The sequence below is a fragment of the Bos grunniens genome, chromosome 10, assembly GCF_055505025.1.
Source record: "Bos grunniens cultivar Pamir isolate PY7600 chromosome 10, Bosgru_T2T1.0, whole genome shotgun sequence".
NCBI classification, from domain to species: Eukaryota; Metazoa; Chordata; class Mammalia; order Artiodactyla; family Bovidae; genus Bos; species Bos grunniens.
The window spans coordinates 77,502,040-77,524,749 of record NC_141174.1 but is presented as its reverse complement, the minus strand read 5'-3'; the positions used below and the strand labels follow the sequence as shown (position 1 = coordinate 77,524,749).

At 40.5% G+C, this 22,710-nt stretch overlaps 1 protein-coding gene and 1 long non-coding RNA gene across 16 annotated transcripts in view; both read right to left on the bottom strand.

Annotated features, from left to right (window-relative positions):
- Positions 1 to 22,710, bottom strand: part of RPGRIP1 (RPGR interacting protein 1) — a 45,566-nt gene that overhangs the window by 9,514 nt on the left and 13,342 nt on the right. For 6 of the 15 annotated variants that reach the window (XM_086322282.1, XM_086322281.1, XM_086322279.1 and 3 more), the window contains 7 exons: positions 20,423 to 20,875; positions 20,130 to 20,281; positions 19,331 to 19,673; positions 17,926 to 18,107; positions 17,190 to 17,393; positions 16,524 to 16,662; positions 5,346 to 5,443 (listed from right to left, as the gene is read on the bottom strand). In XM_086322282.1, coding sequence (XP_086178408.1) covers positions 5,346 to 5,443; positions 16,524 to 16,662; positions 17,190 to 17,393; positions 17,926 to 18,107; positions 19,331 to 19,673; positions 20,130 to 20,281; positions 20,423 to 20,875 — 1,571 coding nt within the window. The remainder of the gene's footprint in view (positions 1 to 5,345; positions 5,444 to 16,523; positions 16,663 to 17,189; positions 17,394 to 17,925; positions 18,108 to 19,330; positions 19,674 to 20,129; positions 20,282 to 20,422; positions 20,876 to 22,710) is intronic. The other 9 variants (XM_086322283.1, XM_086322285.1, XM_086322287.1 and 6 more) reach the window with 3 other exon arrangements.
- Positions 21,715 to 22,311, bottom strand: LOC147365012 (uncharacterized). Its single transcript, XR_015135109.1, has 2 exons — positions 22,148 to 22,311; positions 21,715 to 22,069 (listed from the first exon to the last, which is right to left on the bottom strand). It is a non-coding gene; the product is annotated as an uncharacterized LOC147365012 (long non-coding RNA).

Below are 22,710 nucleotides of genomic sequence, written 5' to 3'. Positions count from 1 at the left end.
ACTAGTGAATATATGAAAAAGAAAGAGACACACAAATACAGAGAACAAACTAGTGGTTACCAGTGGGGAGGGAAAAGCAGGAAGGGGCAAGATAGGAGTAGGGGATTAAGCCATAAAACTACTATGTATAAAATAAATGAGCTGCAAGGATATATTGTACAAGCCAAGGAATATAGCCAATATTTTATAATAATTATGAATGAATAATAACCTTTAAAAATTGTGAATCACTGTTGTACACCTGAAACTTATACACTATTATACAGCTATACCTTGTGGTGATGTGATTTAGTCACTAAGCCATATCTGACTCTTGCGACCCCATGAACTGTAGCCTTCTAGGCTCCCCTGTCCATGGGATTCTCCAGGCAAGAATACTGGAGTGGGTTGCCATGTCCTCCTCCAGGGGATCTTCCTGACCCAGTAATCAAACCCGGGTCTCCTGCATTGCAGGCAGATTTTTTACCAACTGAGCTATTTTTTAAAAAAGAAAAACTTTTTCAAAAAAGAAAAATGCATGTTTCAGAATAATATAGACCAAAACTGTTTTGAAAAATGAGGGAAACTGGATGAAGAGTACATGGTACCTCTCCATACATTTTTTTTTGGTAACTGTTTACAAATCTATAATTATTTCAAGATCAAAAGCATTATAAAAGAATATGTACAGTTGATCTATAGTTTGATGTCATTTATATAATTAGTAATATTATATATGTAACTAGTAGTATTAGCCATATTAATAACTGAAATATATATTACCTCATTTGAACTTGCTAGCAGAACCCCTAAGAGCAGTTAGTTATTCAGCATTAGTGACAGACAGATAGCTCCCTTTGGCTTATTCAGGTGTGCTAGCTAATTTTGAGGAGAGAAAAGGGCAGAGTTCCTAAAACTAATTAATACACATAACGAACGGGTCAAGAAATCTTCAATTCCTGAACTTAAGAGTATAACAAAATAGAATAAACCTCTCTTTTATTGGTTCTTGAAATACACTATATACACTATGGCTAAGAGACAGTAATCTGAGGCCACAGAGCAAATGGAAATAATTGTTCCCTTCTCATTAGGAGAGGTTAATAAGAGGATTAGTTATATGGTTCACTTAGTAGGAGACTGACTCCTGAGATCAGGAACAGAACTTCATATGGAGGAAACCATGAGGTCTGGATTGAGATCCCTTCCTGGGGATTCTTGGAAGTATAGAAGGCCTTTAGGAACCTTGTGTTGATTAATAGAGCCTCCTCTGGAACAGTCCTACTCAGATCCCATGATAAAGGAACTCTTCTAATTCTGGACTTTAAGAGAGGGAGTTAAAGACCCAAATGTACTATGACTGCTTTGCTTTTTTTTTAATCAGTACAAGGGAAAGACATTTGCGAAAGTTCTTAAAGTTGTAACCTATACAACTGACCTGGCAGTTAGAAGGGAAATGACAGCCCTCTGTCTGGATCTCGTCCCCTTAGGGCTTTGTCCTTCCTTGTAGGGGCCACTACCACACCATAGAAGCTTGCATTGGGGAACTAAAGTATTTCAGAGAGGAGACAGACCGTGGCCACCATCATCATCACTATCATTTAGTGCTTAATTTGTCCCAAGCACTATATTAAACCCTTGTCACATATTACCTTATTTAAATCTTTCCACATGGCTATAAAATGGGCATATTTATCACCACTCTACAACCTCAATATGCATAGCAGCACTGTTTACAATAGCCAAGACACATGGAAGCAATCTAAATGTCCATCAACAGACAAATAAAGATGCTGTGTGTGTGTGTGTGTGTGTGTCTGTGTGCGTACACACACACTGGGCTTCCCAGGTAGAGCTAGTGGTAAAGAACCCACTTGCCAATGCAGGAGATCCAAGAGACACAGGTTCAATCCCTGGGTCGGGAAGATCTCCTGGAGGAGGGCATGGCAACCCACTCGAGTATTCTTGCCTGGACAACCCTATGGATAGAGGAGCCTGGCAGGCTACAGTCCATGGGGTCACAAAGAGTTGGGCATGAACGGAAGCAACTTAGCACAGCATACTACATACATTTATATAATATGGAATATTACTCAGCCATAAAAAGAAGGAAATAATGTCATTTACAACAACGTGGGTGGACCTAGAGATTATCATACTAAGTGAAGTGAAAGACAAATGTCATATGATATTACTTATATGTGGAATCTAAAATATGATACAAATGAACTTATATACAAAACAGAAATAGACTTGGACATAGAAAACAAATCTAGGGTTACCAAAGGGGAAAGGAGGAAGGGATAAATTAGGAGTACGTGGTGAGCAGATATAAGCTACTATATACTATATATAAAATAAAGAACAAGGACCTACTGTATAGGACAGGGAACTATATTCAATATCCTGTAATAACCTATAATGGAAAAGAATCTGAGAAAGAATATATATAACTGAATCTCACTGCTGTACACCTGGAGCATTGTAAATAAACTATACTTCAATTAAAAAAAAATTACCACTTTACAGACGAGGAAATAGACCCTAACAGAGGTTAAATAACTCCCCCCAAATGGTATAGATACTAAAAGCAGAGCCTGGATCTAAACCACTTTTGTCTGAACCACATTTCCATGTTCCTAAACATGACATTCTCTTGCCTCCTCCATTGCGGTGGCTGACTCCAGGCAGAAGGGGGCTAGAGCCCAGCCACTGTCTCTGGACCTTCAACCTCTTCCATCTTTCATGCCCAGCTATTTTGAAATACAAACAGGATTGAGTATGAGGCAGGAAAGACAAGGCTGGGCCCAAAGACAGCCTATATACCTCTTTATTTTGCACTTAATGAGACGATGAACATGAAGAAATGGCATCTAAAACAGAAACTTCTAGCATCTGAACAAGAAACTCAGACCACAGAAACCATGGCCCATGCACAGTAAAAATGTGCAGACTGCTGATAACCCTGTTTGACCTTCCCCTGTGGTGCTTGACTAGTAAGGGAGAACAGTTCTTAGAGCACTTGTATAATGTCTTCAGGAAATAAATGCATGAGACCCAGAGGTGATGCAACCTGGGGCAATCCAGGCCATACTTCAACCCTCCCCTCGATGAATATTCCACCCCTAATCATAAATACTCCCGTCCATTCAAAGGGCTAAAAATAGGATAAAAGGGGGATCAAAAATCCTTGTGGCATGCCCCTCACTTGTGAGGAGGCCTGCACTCTGAGTGTGTAATTTTCACTTCTGCCTCAATAAACTGCTTCTTTTTTATTTAAAACAAATTGTATTTATTTATTCAGGCCATGCTGCGTAGCTTGTAAGGTCTTAGTTCCCTGACCAGAGATTGAATCTGGGCCACAGCAGTGAAAATGCTAATCTTAACCACTGGGCCACTAAGAAATTTTCCCCCTGCTCCTTCTCTTTAATCCTCACCTTTGGTGTAGTTTTGTGTGTTTTGTTTTTTTCTTCCCCTTTGTGTTTGTGTTACCCATCCAAATTCTTATGGATGAGTTGAACAAGAGCCTGGACTTTTTTTTCTTTTGGCTGCACCATGTAGCTTGTGGAATCTCAGTTTCCCCACCAGGGATTGAACCCAAGCCATGGCAGTAAAAGCATGGAATCCTAACCATGAGGCCACCAGGGAACTCCCAAACTTGGACTTTGGATAAAGCTTTTCTGGTATCAAGTATACATGTGTCTGTGTTTTAAGTTTAACTTGATAACAATACTAATTCTTACTAAATATGATCAGATTTCATGTTTAGTTTACCAAGTAACATTTTTGGGTACATAAAGGTTTTCTAAAAGACCTCATTTAAGAGTATTTGATTTAGGGTAATTTTTATTTTAATTATTCATTTTTGACTGCACTGGGTCTTCATTGCTGTGTGTGGGTTTTCTCTAGCTGTGGAGAGCACGGGCTACTCTTCGTTGCGGTGAGCAGCTTCTCATCGCAGAGGTTTCTCTTGTTGAGGAGCACAGGCTCTAGGTGCATGGACTTCAGTAGCTGTGGTACACGGGCTTAGTTGCTCTGCAGCATGCGGAATCTTCCCGGACCAGGGATCAAACCCGTCTCCCCTGGCAGGGGGGTTCCTAACCACTGGACCAACAGGGAAGTCCTAGGGTAATATTTTTAATGTCATCTGTCTGACTTGTGGCTCCAAATTTGCTGATCAGCTGACTGCTTTTTGGGTTGATCTGAGAGGTACACAGTTTAGAAAACGACTCAAGTTCCACCTCTTTCATTAACTACCGCTACAATCCTGGACACGTCACCTGGTCTTCTTCACCTTATGATGGATAAGGTGTTATGGTCTAGTTCTAATTCTATGGCTCTGATCTGTCCTACAAACATTTCTCAAGATACCAGTTACACAGTGTCTAAAAAAGATATGACAGATAAAAGTTCAGAAAATAAACTTAACTATTTGCCATATTAATGGCCTGAGTCTACTGCACTTGAATCGTTTCTCCCCACTCCAATATCCTTCATCATTTTTTTATAAAACCTCAGTACGATTTCTGACTTTCAAGGAAGAGTTTTCTGATCTCTACAAAAGCAACAGTAATTTTCCTGTTTGGAATTCTCATAAACCTTAGAGTTATATCACATAATCTACCCACTGGATTCTAGATAGCCCTATGCTCTCCTTTATTGTTTCTAATAAGGTTCATAATTCTCAATTAGATTTTAATCTTTCATTCAGTCACTCATTCAACAAATACTTATTGGCTGCCTACAAATGTATGAGGGAGCATTCTAGCAGCTAGAGTGATTGTCTTCTATCTTATCTATAACTTCACAATATTCCAAAATGACTGTGAATATACCTGTGAATATTTATTCATGTGTGTGTGTGTGCGCGCGTGCACAGCCTCAATTAGTTCCAAAAGAGATTTGAGGCCAAAATGCTTAATATATAATTGTAATTACAGGTTTTAAAGGTTGAATAAAAACCTTCAAAAACTGAATGATCTCTCTGAGCCCTCCCAGAAAGCTTTTTTTCTTCCAGCCTCCACCTCCCAAAATAAACCTGCTCTCTTAAGGTAGATTTAAAGAAAGGGGTGTCACAGGCTGGGTAAATCACAATTTACAATGAAGGAAGTAGGTAAGGGATCCAAAGAGGAGAGACAAGTGTTGAAGTCAGTCCTCATTTATATTAGTGCCAAATCAAGAAAATGATCCTTTCATCTGCCTGTATCAACAAACTTCCATTCAATCGCAATGTAAATTTAACTAAATAATTTGTTTCCCATCTGGTTCATTACAACGGGACTTGAACTTGGCACACACGGCCATTAAGCACACTGGCATTACTTACGATCTTGGCTCCTGCACAGTGGTCACCCCAGTGTACTTACTGCCTTAGGGCATTTCTGAGATACAGGTGTTACTATCTCATCGCTGTCTGTCGTTTGCGCTTCACTGCCTTCAGAAGCTTGTTCACAGAATTCTTTATCTGTCAGAGAAGAGACTTAGAGTTACAGAGCCGTTTTGGAGCATGCTGTCTATCCCAGAAAAGACTTAGTACCTACATCTTCAATTTACTATCTAGGTACTAATTCTGAGTACCTAGATTTTGGCTGTAGTTACTAAGAATCAAACCCTCTTTTTTAAAGTTTCACTTCTTCAGAAGATTACCAAACACACAAGGTTCACTTCTGAAAAATAGAAAATGAAGGAAGATAGATAGTAGGTATAGAGAAAATTTGTCCTTTTAGGGACTGGAGAAAATTACTAAGCAAGGAAAAACAATATAATCAGGATGCAGCAGATTGTATTTTACAAAGACTGGCATCAAACAGTATCTCTCATCCCACATGCTCTTTCTTACAATGTGATCTTGATACTCCTAAAACTTTTTTTAAGGTAGGCATTTTTATTTACTTATTTTAAAATTTTCTTTTTATATTAGATTATAGTTGACTTACAATGCTGTGTTAGTTTTAGGTATACAGCAAAATGATTTAGTTGTACATATTCATGTATTTGTTCTTTTTCAGATTCTTTTCCCATATAGGTTACTACAGAGTATTGAGTAGAGTTTCCTATGCTGTACAATAGGTCCTTGTTGATTATCTATTTTATATACAGTAGTGTATACATGTTAATCCCAAACTTCTAATTTATCCCTCCCCTCCACCTTTCCCCTTTGGTAACCATAAATCTGTTTTCTAGATCTGTGAGTCTATTTCTGTTTTGTAAATAAATAACTTAAATAACTTTGTCTAATTTTTTAGATTCCACATATAAGTGATATTATATTCTATGTCTTTCTCTGTTTGAATTACTTGACTTAGTAGGATAATCTCTAAATCCATCCATGTTGTTGCTAATGCCATTATTTCATTCTTTTTATGGCTGAGCAATATTCCATTACCTCATCATCTTTTTAATCTGTGTATCTATCATTGGGTATTTAGATTGCTTCCATGTCTTGGCTACTGTAAATACTGCTTCAGTGAACATTGGGGTGCACATATCTTTTCAAAGTATGATTTTTCCAGATATGCCGAGGAGTAGGATTGCAGGATCAAATGGTAGCTCTATTTTTAGCTTTTTGAGGCAGCTCCATACTGTTTTCCATAATGGCTATACCAATTTACACTCCCATCAATACTGTAAGAGTATCTCCACATACCCTCCAACATTTATTATTGGTACACTTTTTAATAATAGCCATTCTGACCTGTGTGAAGTGGTACCTCATTGTGGTTTTGATTTGCATTTCCCTGATAATTAGATGTTGAGTATCTTTCCATGTGTCTACTGGCCATCTGTATGTCTTCTTTGGGGCAATGTCTATTTAGGTCTTCTGCCCATTTTTTTATTGGGTGTTTTATTTTTTCTTGTTGTTGAGTGGTTGGAGCTGTTTGTATCTTTGGAAATTAAGACCTTGCCAGTCACATTGTTTGCAAATATTTTCTCCCATTCTCTAGTTTTCTTTTCATTTTGTTTATGGTTTCCTTTGTTGTGCACAAACTTGTAAAGTTTGATTAGGCCCCATTTGTTTATTTTTGGTTTTGATTCTATTGCTTAGGGAGACTGACCTAAGAAAACATTGGTACAATTCAGGTCAGAGAATGTTTTGTCTGTAATCTGCAGTGTGGGAGACCTGGGTTTGATCCCTGGGTTGGGACGATCTCCTGGAGGAGGGCATGGCAACCCACTCCAGTATTCTCGCCTGGAGAACTCCCATGGATAGAGAAGCCTGGCAGACTGCAGTCCATGGGGTCACAGAGTCAGACACAACTGAGCAATTAACCACAGAAGTTTTACGGTGTCTTGTCTAAGTTCTCTCTTTTTTCTGTATGTGGATAAGATTGTCCCAGAGCCATTTATTGGAAAGATTAGATTTCCCTACTGAATGATGTTGAAACCTTTGTGGAAAATCAATTTTCAATAAATGTAAGGGTCTATTTCTGGATTAGCAATTCTGTTCCACTGATATATAAATCTGCTACTGCTAAGTCGCTTCAGTCATGTCCGACTCTCTGCGACCCCAGAGACAGCAGCCCACCAGGCTCCCCCGTCCCTGGGATTCTCCAGGCAAGAACACTGGAGTGGGTTGCCATTTCCTTCTCCAATGCATGAAAGTGAAAAGTGAAAGTGAAGTCACTCAGTCATGTCCGACTCTTAGCGACCCCATGGACTGCAGCCTACCAGGCTCCTCCGTCCATGGGATTTGCCAGGTAAGAGTACTGGAGTGGGGTGCCATTGCCTTCTCTGTATATAAATCTATCTTTGTGCTAACACTGACAGTGTAACACTGTCTGAATTGCTGCAGCTTCATAGTAAGCTTTGAAAATCAAATAGTACAAACATTTCAATTTTTTTCTTTTACTAAATTGTTTCAGGTAGATTCTTTGCTTTTCTATATAAAATTTGGGTAGAATTGCATCATTTTTATAATTTTGAGTGGTCCAATCCATAAACATGGTACATTTCATTTATTTGAATTTCCCTTAACTTCTCTTAAAAACTTTTGTAGATTTCAGTATATAGGACTTACCTTTCTTTCATTAAACTTATTCCTAAACCTCTTTAAAGTTTAGATGATAGTGTGAATGTAACTGTTTTCTTCATTTAAGATCGTTCATTTATAAAATACGGAAATACAATTAATTTTGAAATATTGATTTACATATTGCAACCTTATTCACTTGCTCCTAGTTTCAGTTGTTTAAAATTTTTTATTGGTTTCTTATGATTTTCTAAATAGAGGATCATGTTGATTGCAAATAAAGGTAACACTATTTCTTCCTTTCCCATCTGTACAACTTTTCTTCTTGCCTTTTTGCAATATTTTTTTTCTTATTGCAATAATTAAAACCTCCACTACAATGTTAAACAGGAGTGCTGGATTGTCTGCACTTGTCTGAAACTGAGATGAGGAAGAGGAAAGAGCCAGCCCTGGCTTGCCAAACTACCACATTGCTGTTCTTGTGTTTTATTCGCAACCAGTTCATGCAGGTGCCTGGCAACCCTCCAAGCTCTAATGAAGGCTCTGTTTCTCCTAGTGCTGAGGTCATGTGAATGCACACATCTGTGTTTGCAGGAGAAGCCCTCAGGAGGTCTTGGTCAGACGACTCTGATCTTTGTCCTTTCCTGGATGGGGATACCCTTCAGTGGGGCACAGACTGTGAGGGCTACTACTTCGTCATCCACCTCAGTAGCTGGCAGTTTCTTGTCATTATATCCAACGTTTTGGAGAGTGAGAAGGAGGAAGACAGGGATAGACTCAAGTAGGACACTGAGAACGTGCAGAAGCTACTTTTCAAGGAAAAAAGACTAAAGAACTCCCAACTGACCCAAGCAGCATACTTATTCAGCCTCTCTAATGAAGAGAGAGTCAGGAGGCCAGAGAGAATTTTTGACTGCCAAATGTCAATTAGAGGTCAAATGGGACTTACTGAAATACAAAACATAGTCTGAAAAGAATAAACCCTTTTCCTCAATGATGAACATAAAGGTGGTTTTGCACTATCTTTACAAATCTCAGGAAGAGCAGCTTGTGAAGGCTGCAATGGTCTATGATATGGAGATATCCCAATATTTGAAAAATGAAATGGGTATCATGAACTCAAATTGTTCTGCCTCAAGCACCTTTCAGAAAGGTTTGCTACAGTTACAAAAGGGGATATTTCTGGAAAATGAAAATGTATCAAAACCAGATATTGAGAGTCCAAGAATGATCAATAATTGCTTCCTGTCTGGATGGATCTTTGTTCCATGTTTGGCTCAAACAAGAATCTAGTATTTCTGGACATCAGAGATTTCTTAGTACTTCATTGGTGAGGATTCTTTATGAGAAATTAGGCTCTTCTGTCATGTGCAGAAAGTGATTCTCAAAGTTATTTCCTCAGCTGATGCTTATTGAAACTTCTGCCTCACTTTTGGTGGCTATAAGTGGCAATGCATAAGAAGGCAACACATCTGGCCTTCAAAGGAAAACAACCAAAATGATGTTCTTTCCGCATTGTGTGAGGCCTTGAGACACCCAAAATGTAATCTGTACTGTCTCATGCTGGTATCTTGTTCTGTCACCATTCATCATTGAGTTCATCTTTCCTTCTCCCTTTGAAACCAAGCACTCACTGGCATTTTTGAACCTCACAGAAAATGAGCTTCTGGATGAAAGTGTCAAGTTGCTGTATGTAACTTTGAGACACCTAAAGTGCTTCCTCCAGAGGCTGACATTGGAAAGTTTTTACCTTAAAAAATCCTATTGCAAGGATCTCTCTTCTGCTTTGATCGTCAATCAGAGGCCGACACATTGCTCTTGGTAAGAAAGTCCTCACGGATGACAGGATGAACCTTCTGTGTGTGAGGGCTTGAGTTACCCCAGTGTAAACCCTAAATCCTGGGGCTACAGAGCTGCAGTATAACCAGGGATGTTTGCAATCATTTCTCAAAGCTTCTCTAATAAAAATCAAGCCTAAAACACTTGAATCTGGGGCTGAATTACATAGGGATTACCGTACTGAAGTTTCTGTGTGAATCTTTGAAAAAACCACTGTGGGAGATCAACCAAGATGGTGAAACAGAAAGACCCTGAGCTCATCTCCTCTCACAAACACACCAAAATCACAACTTTTGGCAGAACAACTATCAGGGAAAAAACAGAACCTTCTAGAAAGAAAATTCAATTAAAGCTATAAAGAAGGAACCACAACAAGATGGGTAGGGGGTGGACTTGTGATACAGTCAAGTCCCATACCCTCTGGTGGGCAACCCACAAACTGGGGAATAATTACAACGGCAGAGGTTCTCCCAGAGGAGAGGGAGATCTCAGCCACACATTGGGTTCCTCAGCCTGGGGGACCTGCACGGGAAAGATTCACCCCCCAGAGCATCTGACTTTGAAGGCCAGACAAGTTTACTTTCAGGAATCCCAGGGGACTGGGAAATAGAGACTTCATTTTAAAGTGTGCACACAAAATCTCATATGCTGGAGGACTCATGGAGGAAGCAATAAATTGAGAGGAGCTTGATAGGAATCCCACCTCCTGATCTCGAAGAATCTCCTAGAGAGACAGTAGGCAAGTGCAGCTTACCCTGGGACATGGACACCGACAGCAGCCATTTTGGGGAGCTCCTTCTACCACCTAGACACCGCTGCTGGCAAGCACCACTGTGGAATCCTCCCTCTACTTAGGAGCCTCAGGACCAAGCCCTGTGCTGGCCCAGTGGCCTGTAGGTGCCAGTGCTGGGGTGCCTCAGGCCAAGCAACTAACTGGGTGGGGAGACAGCCCCACCCATTAGCAGACAGGCTGACTCAAGATTCCATGAGCCCACAGTCAACTCTGGACATGGCCAACCCCTCCGGAGAGCCTGCTCTAGCCTCTGGATCAGCCTTACTCAGCAGGGGGCAGACATCATACACAAGCAAACCACAATCACCCAGTAGGCCCAACTGGGACATGGGATTGACTGGGCCCCAGCCATGCCCACGAGCTTTGGGACACCCGGGACCCCACATACAACTGCGTCAGAAACTGGCCCACTCCACCAGTGATCTAACACCAGCTCTGGGACGCCCAAGCCTTGCAACAAGACTCCAGGATCTGGCTCTGCCTGCCCGTAGGCCAGCACTAACCCCAGAGTCTGACTTCACCCACCAATGAGTAAGCTATAGCCCTGGAGTCTTATGGACCCTGATTATGCCAAGCAGTAGCCCTGAAGACCTCTGGGGTTCCACAATCAGCCGCCTTGTGACTTGGTCTTGCCAACTGGTGCCAGCAGCCTCCACAAAAGGCAGGGCCGGGCAAGCAGGTGGACCAGGAGCCAAACAAGCTCACCAGACTGCCCACATAGCCAGCCCACCACAACAGAAGGACTCATGCAGCCCTCATAGGGGGAATCCCTAGAGTATGTAACTTGAGTGACAAGAGGGGAGTGTACTGCTGGGATGCATACAGTGTCTACTGCAAAAGGCCATTTCTCCAAGGTCGGGAAATAGGGAATAGCCAACCTACAAGATACAGCAACATGGGCAAAATGAGGCAACAGCGGAACATGTTTCAGACAAAGGAACAAGATAAAACCCCAGAAGAAGTAGTTAGTGAAGTGGGCAACAGCAATCTACACGAAAAGAAATTCTAGGTAGTGATTGTAAAGATGATCAAAGAACTTGGGAGGAGAATGAATGTAGACTGAGAATTTATGTAAAGAACCACCCCTCAGAGATGAAGACTACAATGACTGAAATGAAAAATATACTAGAAGGATAAACAGTAGACTAAATGATACCTAGGAATGGATCAGTGAGCTACAGTAGTGGAAATCACTGATACTGAACAGAAAGAAGAAAAAACATTGAAAAGAAATAAGGACATTTATAGAGACCTCTGGGACAACACCAAGCACACTAATATTTGCCTTACAAGGGCCCCAGAAGAAGAGTGGGAGACCGTGGTTTGATCCCTGGGTTAGGACCATCCCCTGGAGAAGGGAAAGGCTAACCACTCCAGTATTCTGGCCTGGAGAATTCCATGGACTGTATAGTCCATGGGATTGCAAAGAGTCAGACACCACTGAGGGACTTTCACTTTCACTTTCAGAAGAAGAGCCTGACAAAGGGGCAGAGAACATATCTGAAGTAACAAGAGCTGCAAATTTCCCTAGTTTGGAAAAGCAAATAGTCACCCAGCACCAGGAAACATAGAGTTCTACATAGGATGAACCCAAAGAGAAACACACCAAGATAGAGAGTAATTAAAATGAGAAAAATTTAAGACAAAGAGAGAATATAAAAACAGCAAGGGAAAAGCAACACATAACATACAAAGAAAGTTCCATAAGGCTATCAGTTGACTTTTCAACAGAAACTCTACGGGCCAGAAGAGAGTGACATGATATATTTAAAGTGACAAATGAGAAAAACATATACCCATGAATGTTTTATCCAGCAAGGCTCTCATTCAGATTTGATGGAAAGATCAAAAGCTTTATAGATAATCAAAAGCTAAGAGTTCAGTGCCACCAAACCAGCTTTACAGGAAAGATTAAAGAAATTTATTTAAGTGAAAAAGAAAAGACCACAACTAGAAACATGAAAATTATGAAAAGAAAAACTCATCTATCAGTAAAGGAAAACATACATAGTAAAGTTAGGAAATCATCCATACACAAAACTAGTAGGAAGGTTAAAAGACAAAAGTAGTAAAATCATATATACCCACAATTGGGAAAGGAATACGTCAAGACTGATATTGTCACCCTGCTTATTTAACTTATATTCAGAGTACATCATGCGCAATGCCAGGCTGGGTGAATCGCAAGCTGGAATCAACATTGCCACAACAAATATCAACAACCTCAGATATACAGATGATACCACCCTAATGGCAGAAAGTAAAGAGGAACTAAAGACTCTCTTGATGAAGGTAAAGAGGAGAATGAAAAAGCTGGCTTAAAATTCAACATTCAAAAAATGAAGATCATGACATCCGGCCCTATCACTTCATGGCAAATAGATGGCAAAAAAAAAAAGAAACAATGGCAGATTTTATTTTCTTGGGCTCCAAAATCATTGCAGATGATGACTGCAGCCATGAAATTAAAAGACACTTGCTCCTTGGAAGAAAACCTATGACAAACCTAGACAGCATATTACAAAGCAGAGACATCACTTTGCCAACAAAGGTCTGTCTAATCAAAGCTATGATTTTTCCAGTAGTCATGTATAGATGTGAGAGTTGGACCATAAAGAAGGCTGAGCACCAAAGAACTGGTGCTTTCGAACTGTGGTGCTGGAGAAGATTCCTGAGAGCCCCTTGCACAGCAAGGAGATCAAACCAGCCAATCCTAAAGGAAATCAAGAGTCATTGGAAAAGACCCTGATGCTGGGAAAGATTGAGAGCAGAAGAGGGTGACAGAGGATGAGATGGTTGGATGGCATCACCAACTCAATGGACATGAGTTTGAGCAAACTCCAGGAGATAGTGAAGGACAGGGAAGCCTGGTGTGCTGCAATCCATGGGTTGCAGAGAGTCAGACACAACTTAGCAACTGAACAACAAAGCAGTTAAGGGATATATAAAACAATTAGATATAAAATATGATATCAAAAACAGTAATTGTAAGAGGAGGAGAGAACAAATATATTTGAAATTAAGAGATGAGCAACTTAAAACAATCACACACATATTGCTATACAAAAACCTCATTGTAACCACAAATCAAAAATCTATAATAGATAGAAGCACAAGAAAGAAAAATAAGTCCAAACATAATAGTAAATACATTAATTCAATCACAGAAGAAGAGAACAAAAAAAAGAAAAAAAAGGCTATAGAACAACCCCCAAATAATGAACAAAACAGCAATAACTACAAATCAATTGCTTAAAAAGTAAATAGATTACAGGCTCCAACCAAAAGACTGAATGTATACAAAAATAAGACCCATATATATGCTGCCTACAAGAGACCCACTTCAGATCTAGAGACACACAGACAGATTGGAATGGAGTGTGTCTTTCCATTCCAATATCTTTCCATCAGAATGGAAAAAGGTATTCCATGGAAATGGAAATCAATCAAAAGCTGGAGTTGGGACTTCCCTGGTGGTCCAGTGGTTAAGACTCTGTGCTCCCAATGAAGAGGCCTGAGTTCAATCTAGTCAGGGACCTAGATCCTACATGTTGAAACTAAGAGTTCACATGCTGCAACTAAAGATCCTGCATGCTACAACTGAGATCCACTGCAGCCAAATAAATAAATATTAAAACAAACAAAGAAAAGGAAGCTGGAGTAGCAATACTCACATCAGACAAAATAAATTTTAAAATAAGGAGTGTTACAAGAGACAAAGATTAACTACATAATGATTAAGTGATCAATCCAAGAAGATATAACAATTGTAATGCTATGTGGCTCAGATGGTGAAGTGTCTGTCTGCTATGCGGTAGACCCGGGTTCAATCCCTGGGTCGGGAAGATCCCCTGGAGAAGGAAATGGCAACTCACTCCAGTACTCTTGCCTGGAAAATCCCATGGACAGAGGAGCCTGGTAGGCTACAGTTCATAGGGTTGAAAAGAGTCGGCCATAACTGAGAGACCTCACTGTCATTTTATGCACCTAAATACAAATAGGAGCACCTAAATATAAAGGCAAATATTATGAGAAATATAAGAAGTGGGACTATGGTTGTCGTTCTTGATGTCATTGTCCTTCTTAACAACAGTGCACCCATGGCTGTTTTTCTTTTAAATGGATACTTTTGGTATTTTCTCTTTGATTTTATTTTCCACAATCTTACTCTGATATGTCTAGATTTTGATTTTTACTTATCCTGCTTGAGTTTCATTTCATTGAATATTAATACCTTTTATGAATTCTGGAAAACTCCAAGTCATCACCACTTTATTGCCTTTGTTCCCCCTTCTTTCTCTTTTCCATTTAAGTACAGCTTGCATGCGTGCATGCTCAGTCACTTCAGTCATGTCTGACTCTTTGTAACCCTATGGACTTAGCCTGCCAGGCTCTTCTTTCAGGGATTCGCCAGGCGAGAATACTGGAGAGGGTTGCCGTGCCCTCCTCCAGGGGATCTTCCCCAACCAGGGATTTAATCCACGTCTCCTCCTTTGTAGGCGAGTTCTTTACCACTGAGCTCCCGGGGAGACCCTAGTACAGCTTAGACCTCATTTTCTCTCTCTTCTCCTTTGTAGTATTTTCCATCTTGTAGTCTCTCATTTTATTCTGGATATTTTCACCAATTCTCATTTTAGTTCTGTCTAATCTGCTTTCAACCCATCTCTTTTCCTCATAAATTTCTGTATTTAGCAGTTCTATCATTTCTATTGATTCATTTTCAAATTTGCAATATACTTTGCAAACATCTTGTCATTTGATTCAGGCAAAAAAATCCACATAAATGAATGCCAAAATTATTAGGTGAAATCTGATGAAGAATATTTATATGGACTCAAAACACTTTCTCATGGATTACTTAGTAACAGTTCAGTTCAGTTGCTCAGTCATGTCTGACTCTTTGAGACCCCATGAATCACAGCACTCCAGGCCTCCCTGTCCATCACCAACTCCCGGAGTTCACTCAAACTCATGTCCATCCAGTCAGTGATGCCATCCAGACATCTCATCCTCTGTTGTCCCCTTCTCCTCCTGCCCCCAATCCCTCCCAGCATCAGGGTCTTTTCCAATGAGTCAACTCTTCTCATGAGGTGGCCGAAGTACTGGAGTTTCAGCTTTAGCATCAGTCCTTCCAAAGAACACCCAGGGCTGATCTCCTTCAGAATGGACTGGTTGGATCTCCTTGCAGTCCAAGGGACTCTCAAGAGTCTTCTCCAACACCACAGTTCAGAAGCATCAATTCTTTGGTGCTCAGCCTTCTTCACAGTCCAACTCTCACATCCATACATGACCACTGGAAAAACCATAGCCTTGACTAGATGCACCTTTGTTGGCAAAGTCATGTCTCTGCTTTTGAATATGCTATCTAGGTTGGTCATAACTTTCCTTCCAAGGAGTAAGCATCTTTTAATTTCATGGCTGCAGTCACCATCTGCAGTGATTTTGGAGCCCAAAAAAATAAAGTCTGACACTGTTTCCACTGTTTCCCCATCTATTTTCCATGAAGTGATGGGACCAGATGCCATGATCTTAGTTTTCTGAATGTTGAGCTTTAGGCCAACTTTTTCACTCTCCACTTTCACTTTCATCAAGAGGCTTTTGAGTTCCTCTTCACTTTCTGCCATAAGGGTGGTGTCATCTGCATATCTGAGGTTGTTGATATTTCTTCCGGCAATCTTGATTCCAGCTTGTGCTTCTTCCAGCCCAGCGTTTCTCATGTTAAGCTGGCTAGCTAGCTTTAAATACACAGACAGCTACTTTCTTAGAGAATGACAGCTTGGTTGGCCTAACCAGCACACGTGTAACATAAAACTGAGCCTAGAGTCTCCAATACAATTGATCATGAAAAGTTTAGCAATGAAGATGAAAGAAGAAAGTAAATAACCAGCTTTATAAAATAATCCAATGATTACAAAGGAAAATAATATTTTAAAAAGACAATACCATTCACAGGATGTGGGGTTTCCTTTAGTATCTGTGCTGAATAGGATGATGTCATTTCCTCTTCCTTTTGCTGATTTTTTAAAACATGATCTGCGGAGATCTTAAGCCCTGAGAATTTCCATTCAATGTATTTCACCTGCTTCAGATATAATTATAATTGTAAATAAGTATACTGTATAATTATAATAATTTAATATGTTTAATATTGCATAATTATAATATAATACAATATAAATATATATACTTAGTCATATAATATACATTTATAATTTCATATATGTACGTGTGTATATATTTCAGACCACATAGTAACTTTAATTCAGTTTCCTAAGAAGAAGAGGTAGTATCAAACACATAGGTGTTCAATAAATACTTGCTTTTTAATTTATTTTGATTACAGTTGAAGTGACCTAGTTGGGACTGTGGTACTATATCTCTAAGCATAAATTACAGAGTGTATAATCTGTTAAATTAAATTACATTGAAAAGAACTGAACACTCCAGAGGTTTATTAAACTACTTATGTTTGTGGAAATACATGCTCACCACAAAAAGCCGTGATTATCACTTATCTTGTGTGCCTGCTTCTGCTTCTACCTCTGAGAATAATATACTTGGGGACACTACGACCCATACTTTCATTCTTCGGGGCTTCTAAGGCCTTACCTGTAGTGTATTTCCATTTAAGAGGTTATGACTAAGATACTCCATTCTGTTCTTTCCTTGGAGGCCTGTTTTTCTGCCATGTTTTCTTCTTGAGTAGCCTGCAACCTGGTGTTCCCTTTCCTTTCTTTCTCCCACCTGAGGAGGTTTTCTTTTAGCTTGATACTGGCCAGCTTCGGTGGGAGTATCAATAGATACCATCTGGTCCTAAATAGAAGGATCAGAGACAGATTTACAAGATGAGTTTAACAGCCATGATAATCAAGAAAGAGATTTGTGAGCCAGCATTAGACTTCATTTATCTCTTGCCATGGAGCAGAGATATGCCATCTCTTCCCTCCCTACAATAAAACCCAGCATTTTGTTCTATCCATAGCCTTATGGCATCATGAATGCTTCAGATTAAAGTTGCAGAACATGACATTCACGGGCTTCTCAGGTGGTGCTTGTGGTAAAGAACCCGCCTGCCAATGCAGGAGCCAAAAGAACTGCCGATTCAATCCCTGGGTCAGGAAGATTCCCTGGAGGAGGGCACAGCAACCCACTTCAGTATGCTTGCCTGGAGAATCCCATGGTCAGAGGAGCCTGGAGGGCTACAGTCCAGGGGTTGCAAAGTCAGATACAACTGAAGTGACTTAGCACGCATGCATGGCATTCACAAGGAATTTCTTTTACCCCAGTTGTAATACTGTCTTCCTCAAATCAAATCTTCCCCACAGGATTGGGGGAGATTTGCTACCTGGGGAGGAAAGGAAGCTTCTTCCTCTTCTATTGACGTCTCTAAACCATCCCTGGTGTCCTCCTCACTCTGAGCTTCTGGCTTTGGGAAGTTCTCTGGGGGTAGGTAGCAAGACCCCCAATCCAGTTGCACCTGAACAGATCCATTGGGTTCCCCCACAGGGTCAGTGAGGTTAAAATCACCTGAGAGACACACAGATATTAATAAAATCTGATCACATGAAAGTAGGCACGTGAGCGTTTATCACAACCTTACCTATGACTTCCCCAGTTTAAATTTCACGTTTTGTTTGCAATTAACATCAAATAACCATGATGCCAATACACTCAGAAGCAAAATAAAATATCAGTGAATATCCATAATCACTCAGAATATTTACTTCTGCTACTCAAAATATTTATTGGGGAAGACTGGTATCTCCAGGTTCAGGAAGGGATAGTCAAAGATGCATGGAGAGATACAGCTTGCTTGTTGTCAGTCACCCAGTCAGTAAACAAGAGCACCTTCTACTATTACCAAACAGTTTCTACACCTTAGGCATACTAAGAAAACCATTATCTACACCTGTGGCCCCTATTTCTGAAATAACAAAAACCAAGAAGACTTAAGCAAAATGGCTTTTTTCTGAATGTCAGACTTCTACTTTGTAACACTGATTAATTTAACAGATGGCTCACATTGCCTCTCTTTGGCAAAGGATGAATTGTGAGCAGAAGAGTCAGCTTCTTATTTTTTTTTTTTAAGCACTCGTGATATTGGGAGAAGGGAGGCCTCACATACTTTCTAGAACAAAGCTTTTTTAATATGGTCAATACTGGCTGTAACCATCCACACTTCCTAATAAGAGCACAGACTGCAATCAGAGAGTTGACTATTCTTGTACAACCTGTACAGCCCTGGGTATGAATGTAGGATAAGGTAGCATGAAGTTCAGCTTCATACTGGGTTGGGAGAGAATCCAAGAAATTTGTCATGGTGTGGCATGGAAGACTCATTTGAATTTAATGTTTAAAAGAAGCAAGAGAATTATGATGAAATGTTACAGACACAACTTAAAATCTGATATCTAGCCATGTGCCAAGAAATAATAGACCTTAAGTAAAAACGAATACTAGAAAGCACTACAGAGATAGAAAATGTTGGTTCAGACACAGAGGTATGGACTGAAGAGTGGTGGGTCTACCCACTCGGGGATTTCCTTCTGTTGCTGAAGAGCAGCAGCAGAAGCCAGTGTTTCCATATAATTAGCAAGGCTCTAAGTCTTCTACTCTGCTGCTCTTCACAGTATTCTCAAATCTTCTCAGTGAGTTTTAAGAGAGACTATTCCAAGCAAGAAAAGTAGAATTAGGACAGGGAGACAACACTGGGCAGAGAGCATAAAGATGTAATAACCTTGAACTCCTACCTTGAATGGATTTGTTTTGTGCAAGAGGAAGCAAGGGCACCTGGACTCGGCCAAGGTACGAGCCAGGCTCTGAGTCTTCATCATCAAAAACGTACACAGAGAGGGCCTCCCGCCTCAGATACTGATCCAGGTCAGAAGTCACAAGCACTGGGAATCGAGCCAGGTCTCTGAAGTAGGGATTGCTACTGGCCGGAATGATGGTGGTGTCATGGTCAGAAAAGGTAAAGAAGCGATACATGACGTAAGGACTGGGTTGGGCTCCCAGTGATCGGCTCCGGAGGCCACAGCATCGAATGATTTCCACCCGCAGCTCATTCTGATTCTTCCAGGTCCCCGATCTGGGCTGAAAAGATGTTGGTCTTGGATTGAGGAAAAGGGCAGGCTGAGAGACTCATTGCAGGTGAAACCTAGAACCTTTGATGAGGAAAAGCTATGACCTAAAGAACTGCTGAATCCTGATTGGGAAACAGAGATGCCTAGCCAATGACTTTCACCTGCCTTCAAACTGGCTCTGGCAGATAACTCTCTTGGGGATATGGTGGCTCTCAGGCCTCATCTTAGACAGTGGAACAGAGAAGCCATGTTGTTTATAGAAAGGAGATGCAGCTAGCTCCAAGGGCATGATTTCATTTCAAACTCAAGCTTGACCAAGGAAAGGATCTAGACTAGTTGTGGTGTGACAGTTTTTGTCTTTCATTCACATTCAACAAGTACTTATCGAGAGTGGAAGACTGAGCTGTTCTCAACAGCTGTTTGACTGAGTGTCCTCTGAGATGCATGGGTTCATCCTTTTTCTCACCTCATCCTTCTGGGCCTCCCAGGCTCCAAGCACACTGGCTGCCAAGTATGCCTGGGCTTTCTTTCGCTTATTGTATGCTTGTAGACTGGATCTTATGGGGAAGCGCAGCCTCATCCAGTACTCTAGCACCCCAAAGACTTCTCCACCAGTTCCTGGGTAGCAGAAAGTATGAGAGGCATAGAGGATACAGACAGCAAGGATCAAGAATAAAGGGAGAAGAAAATGGGAAACCACCAGCACTGTGGGAAACACCACATTAATCCTGGGAACTGCGGGAGGTTGACAGCACTTACCAGTAAGTGTGGCAGAGCCGTGGACTCTCTCTACAGTCTCCAGAACCCTGTCAAAGCAAATCCATCCAGCTGCAAGGGTGTGGTGCTCACTGGCTATTGCCTGGTGTAGATCAAGCTGGGCTGAAGCCCCTTGAAGGTAATGCAAGAAGAGGGAGTCTGTCTCCACCACATACTGGGAGGTGAAGTCATAGAGAGGTTGTGGCCCCACAACTAGTGGGGTACAGTGGGTTTCAAAGTCATAGAAGGAATAGGTGCAGAAGGTGGTAGGTTGAGTGTCTCCAGCCTGAGCCAGGGCAGCAGAGGTCAGAAAGGCCTGATGGATGTGCAGTTCAAAAAGGTTCTCACTCTGATGCCATGGAGAAATGTCCACTTTATCCTCATTTTCATGGGCTGGCAGTGGTTTCAGACATAATGGCAACTGTCGGGTGCCATAAGCCACGTCTTTAAGCTGTTCTAGAGGGGAAAGAAAACTGCCTATCCATTAAAGGGTAGGAAGTTTCTTCCTTAAGGTAAAGGAAGGTAGAAAGAGAATAAAACCCATGGTGGAAGTCCAGATTGTGACTATTTCAGGAAACCATGTGATTTTAAAAGAAAAGCAACAGAATGACAACCTGGTGCTTTGGATTCTGATGGCCAAATAATCCAATGCCTATTTTAACTAAATTGGAAAGTAAATGCTAACCTCAGGAGGTTACACTGCTAACACTGGAGGCACAATTTCATCCATAGATGACATTGTTTTGGCTTACAGCAGCATCCTATGAATTAATTGATAATTTCATTACAGAAGCACAAGAAACACAAAATGCAGATATTTCCAAAAGTTTGGGATATTGGCCCTGGAGAGAATAGCAAGCAAGTTACAGTCAGTGTCTATTACATTACTCTGGGCTCCATTAAGATATGATTCCTCTTTTCCAGTCAGATCAATCACAAGACTCTTCATTCTGTTAAGAATTTTATTTCATTGTAAGAAGGCCAAAAAATCCACTTTAAATCAAAGAGTAATAGAGTAAAAATCAGGGAGGGCACTTACTGGAAAGAGGTTTAAAATATTGGCAATGGGATATAAAATAAAGATATGTGAGACAGTCCACTAAATCTGTGCGTTACCTCCCATATCCAACCAACCTGAGATGGTATATAGTCTGCTTCAAATTGGAGTATCTGAGTTGTCATGGTGTGTTGATGATAAAGGTTCTATTTTAAGAGGTAAACTAGTAGAAGAAAGATATTTTGGGTACATCAGAATGTCTTCCTGCCCAGAAGAAGTGGAATACAGGCACTAGTGAGCAGTTTCTTAATTGATAAGATTAACATAACTAAAGACAACATTAAAAATTTGCATTACATGATACAGAGTTAATAATTCTAGCATATAAAGAGCTTCTAAAAATTAATAATACACTATTAAGAAAAGGGTTAAGGGGAGGGACAGGCAAGTCTCAAAAGAAGTAATACAAATAACTGGTAAACAAATCAAAAACTCTTTAGCCTTATCAGTAATGAAGGAACTATAAGTTAAAGCAAATGAATCTTCAGAAGTAGGTAAGGGTATTATACTGCACTATCCTGGGAGAAAGGATCTGAATCTGAAAGACAGGAGAATTTCAATACAAAGGATTTCCTTTGTTACTTGGCAGGGACCTTTTAACAGAAAGGATCTGAATCTGAAAGACAGGAGAATTTCAATACAAAGGATTTCCTTTGTTACTTGGCAGGGACCTTTTAACAGACTTACCCTGGTATGCATAAGTCATGCAGAATGACCCACCTCCCTTTACGCTAGTTTCATGGTCACTCAGTGTCCTTACTGATTCTGCTTTCCCAGAAAAAAGTTGCATATTCCCTGAGCATATTCTCAAGGCAGCAGTGAAAGAGCCACTATCCTAGAATGACAAATTAACATTCTGGTATAAATCTCAGTCTTCAGTGCATTTGGTTAATATGAGTCGGGTATCTCACCACTGAGTGTAATAACAAAGCCAATTTTCTCACCATGTAAGGCTGGAGACCAGATCCTGGTCACCAGTAAACTGGACTAAACATAGAAAGTATCACATTATAAAATTTGCATCAGTATCCAGCCACCTACACTGCTTTGTAGACATCCACAAACTGCAACAAAGAATTCAGGAACTTTCAGAGAGAAATCATAGAAAGAGATGATGAAAGAGGAGTGGTGAAGCTCTATTATCTCACAAACACTGTGATCTAGGCCTGGCTTCAAGAAACAATCTCGAGAGAAGGCCCTCACTCACCTTAGGACCAACAGTGATACACTCTGA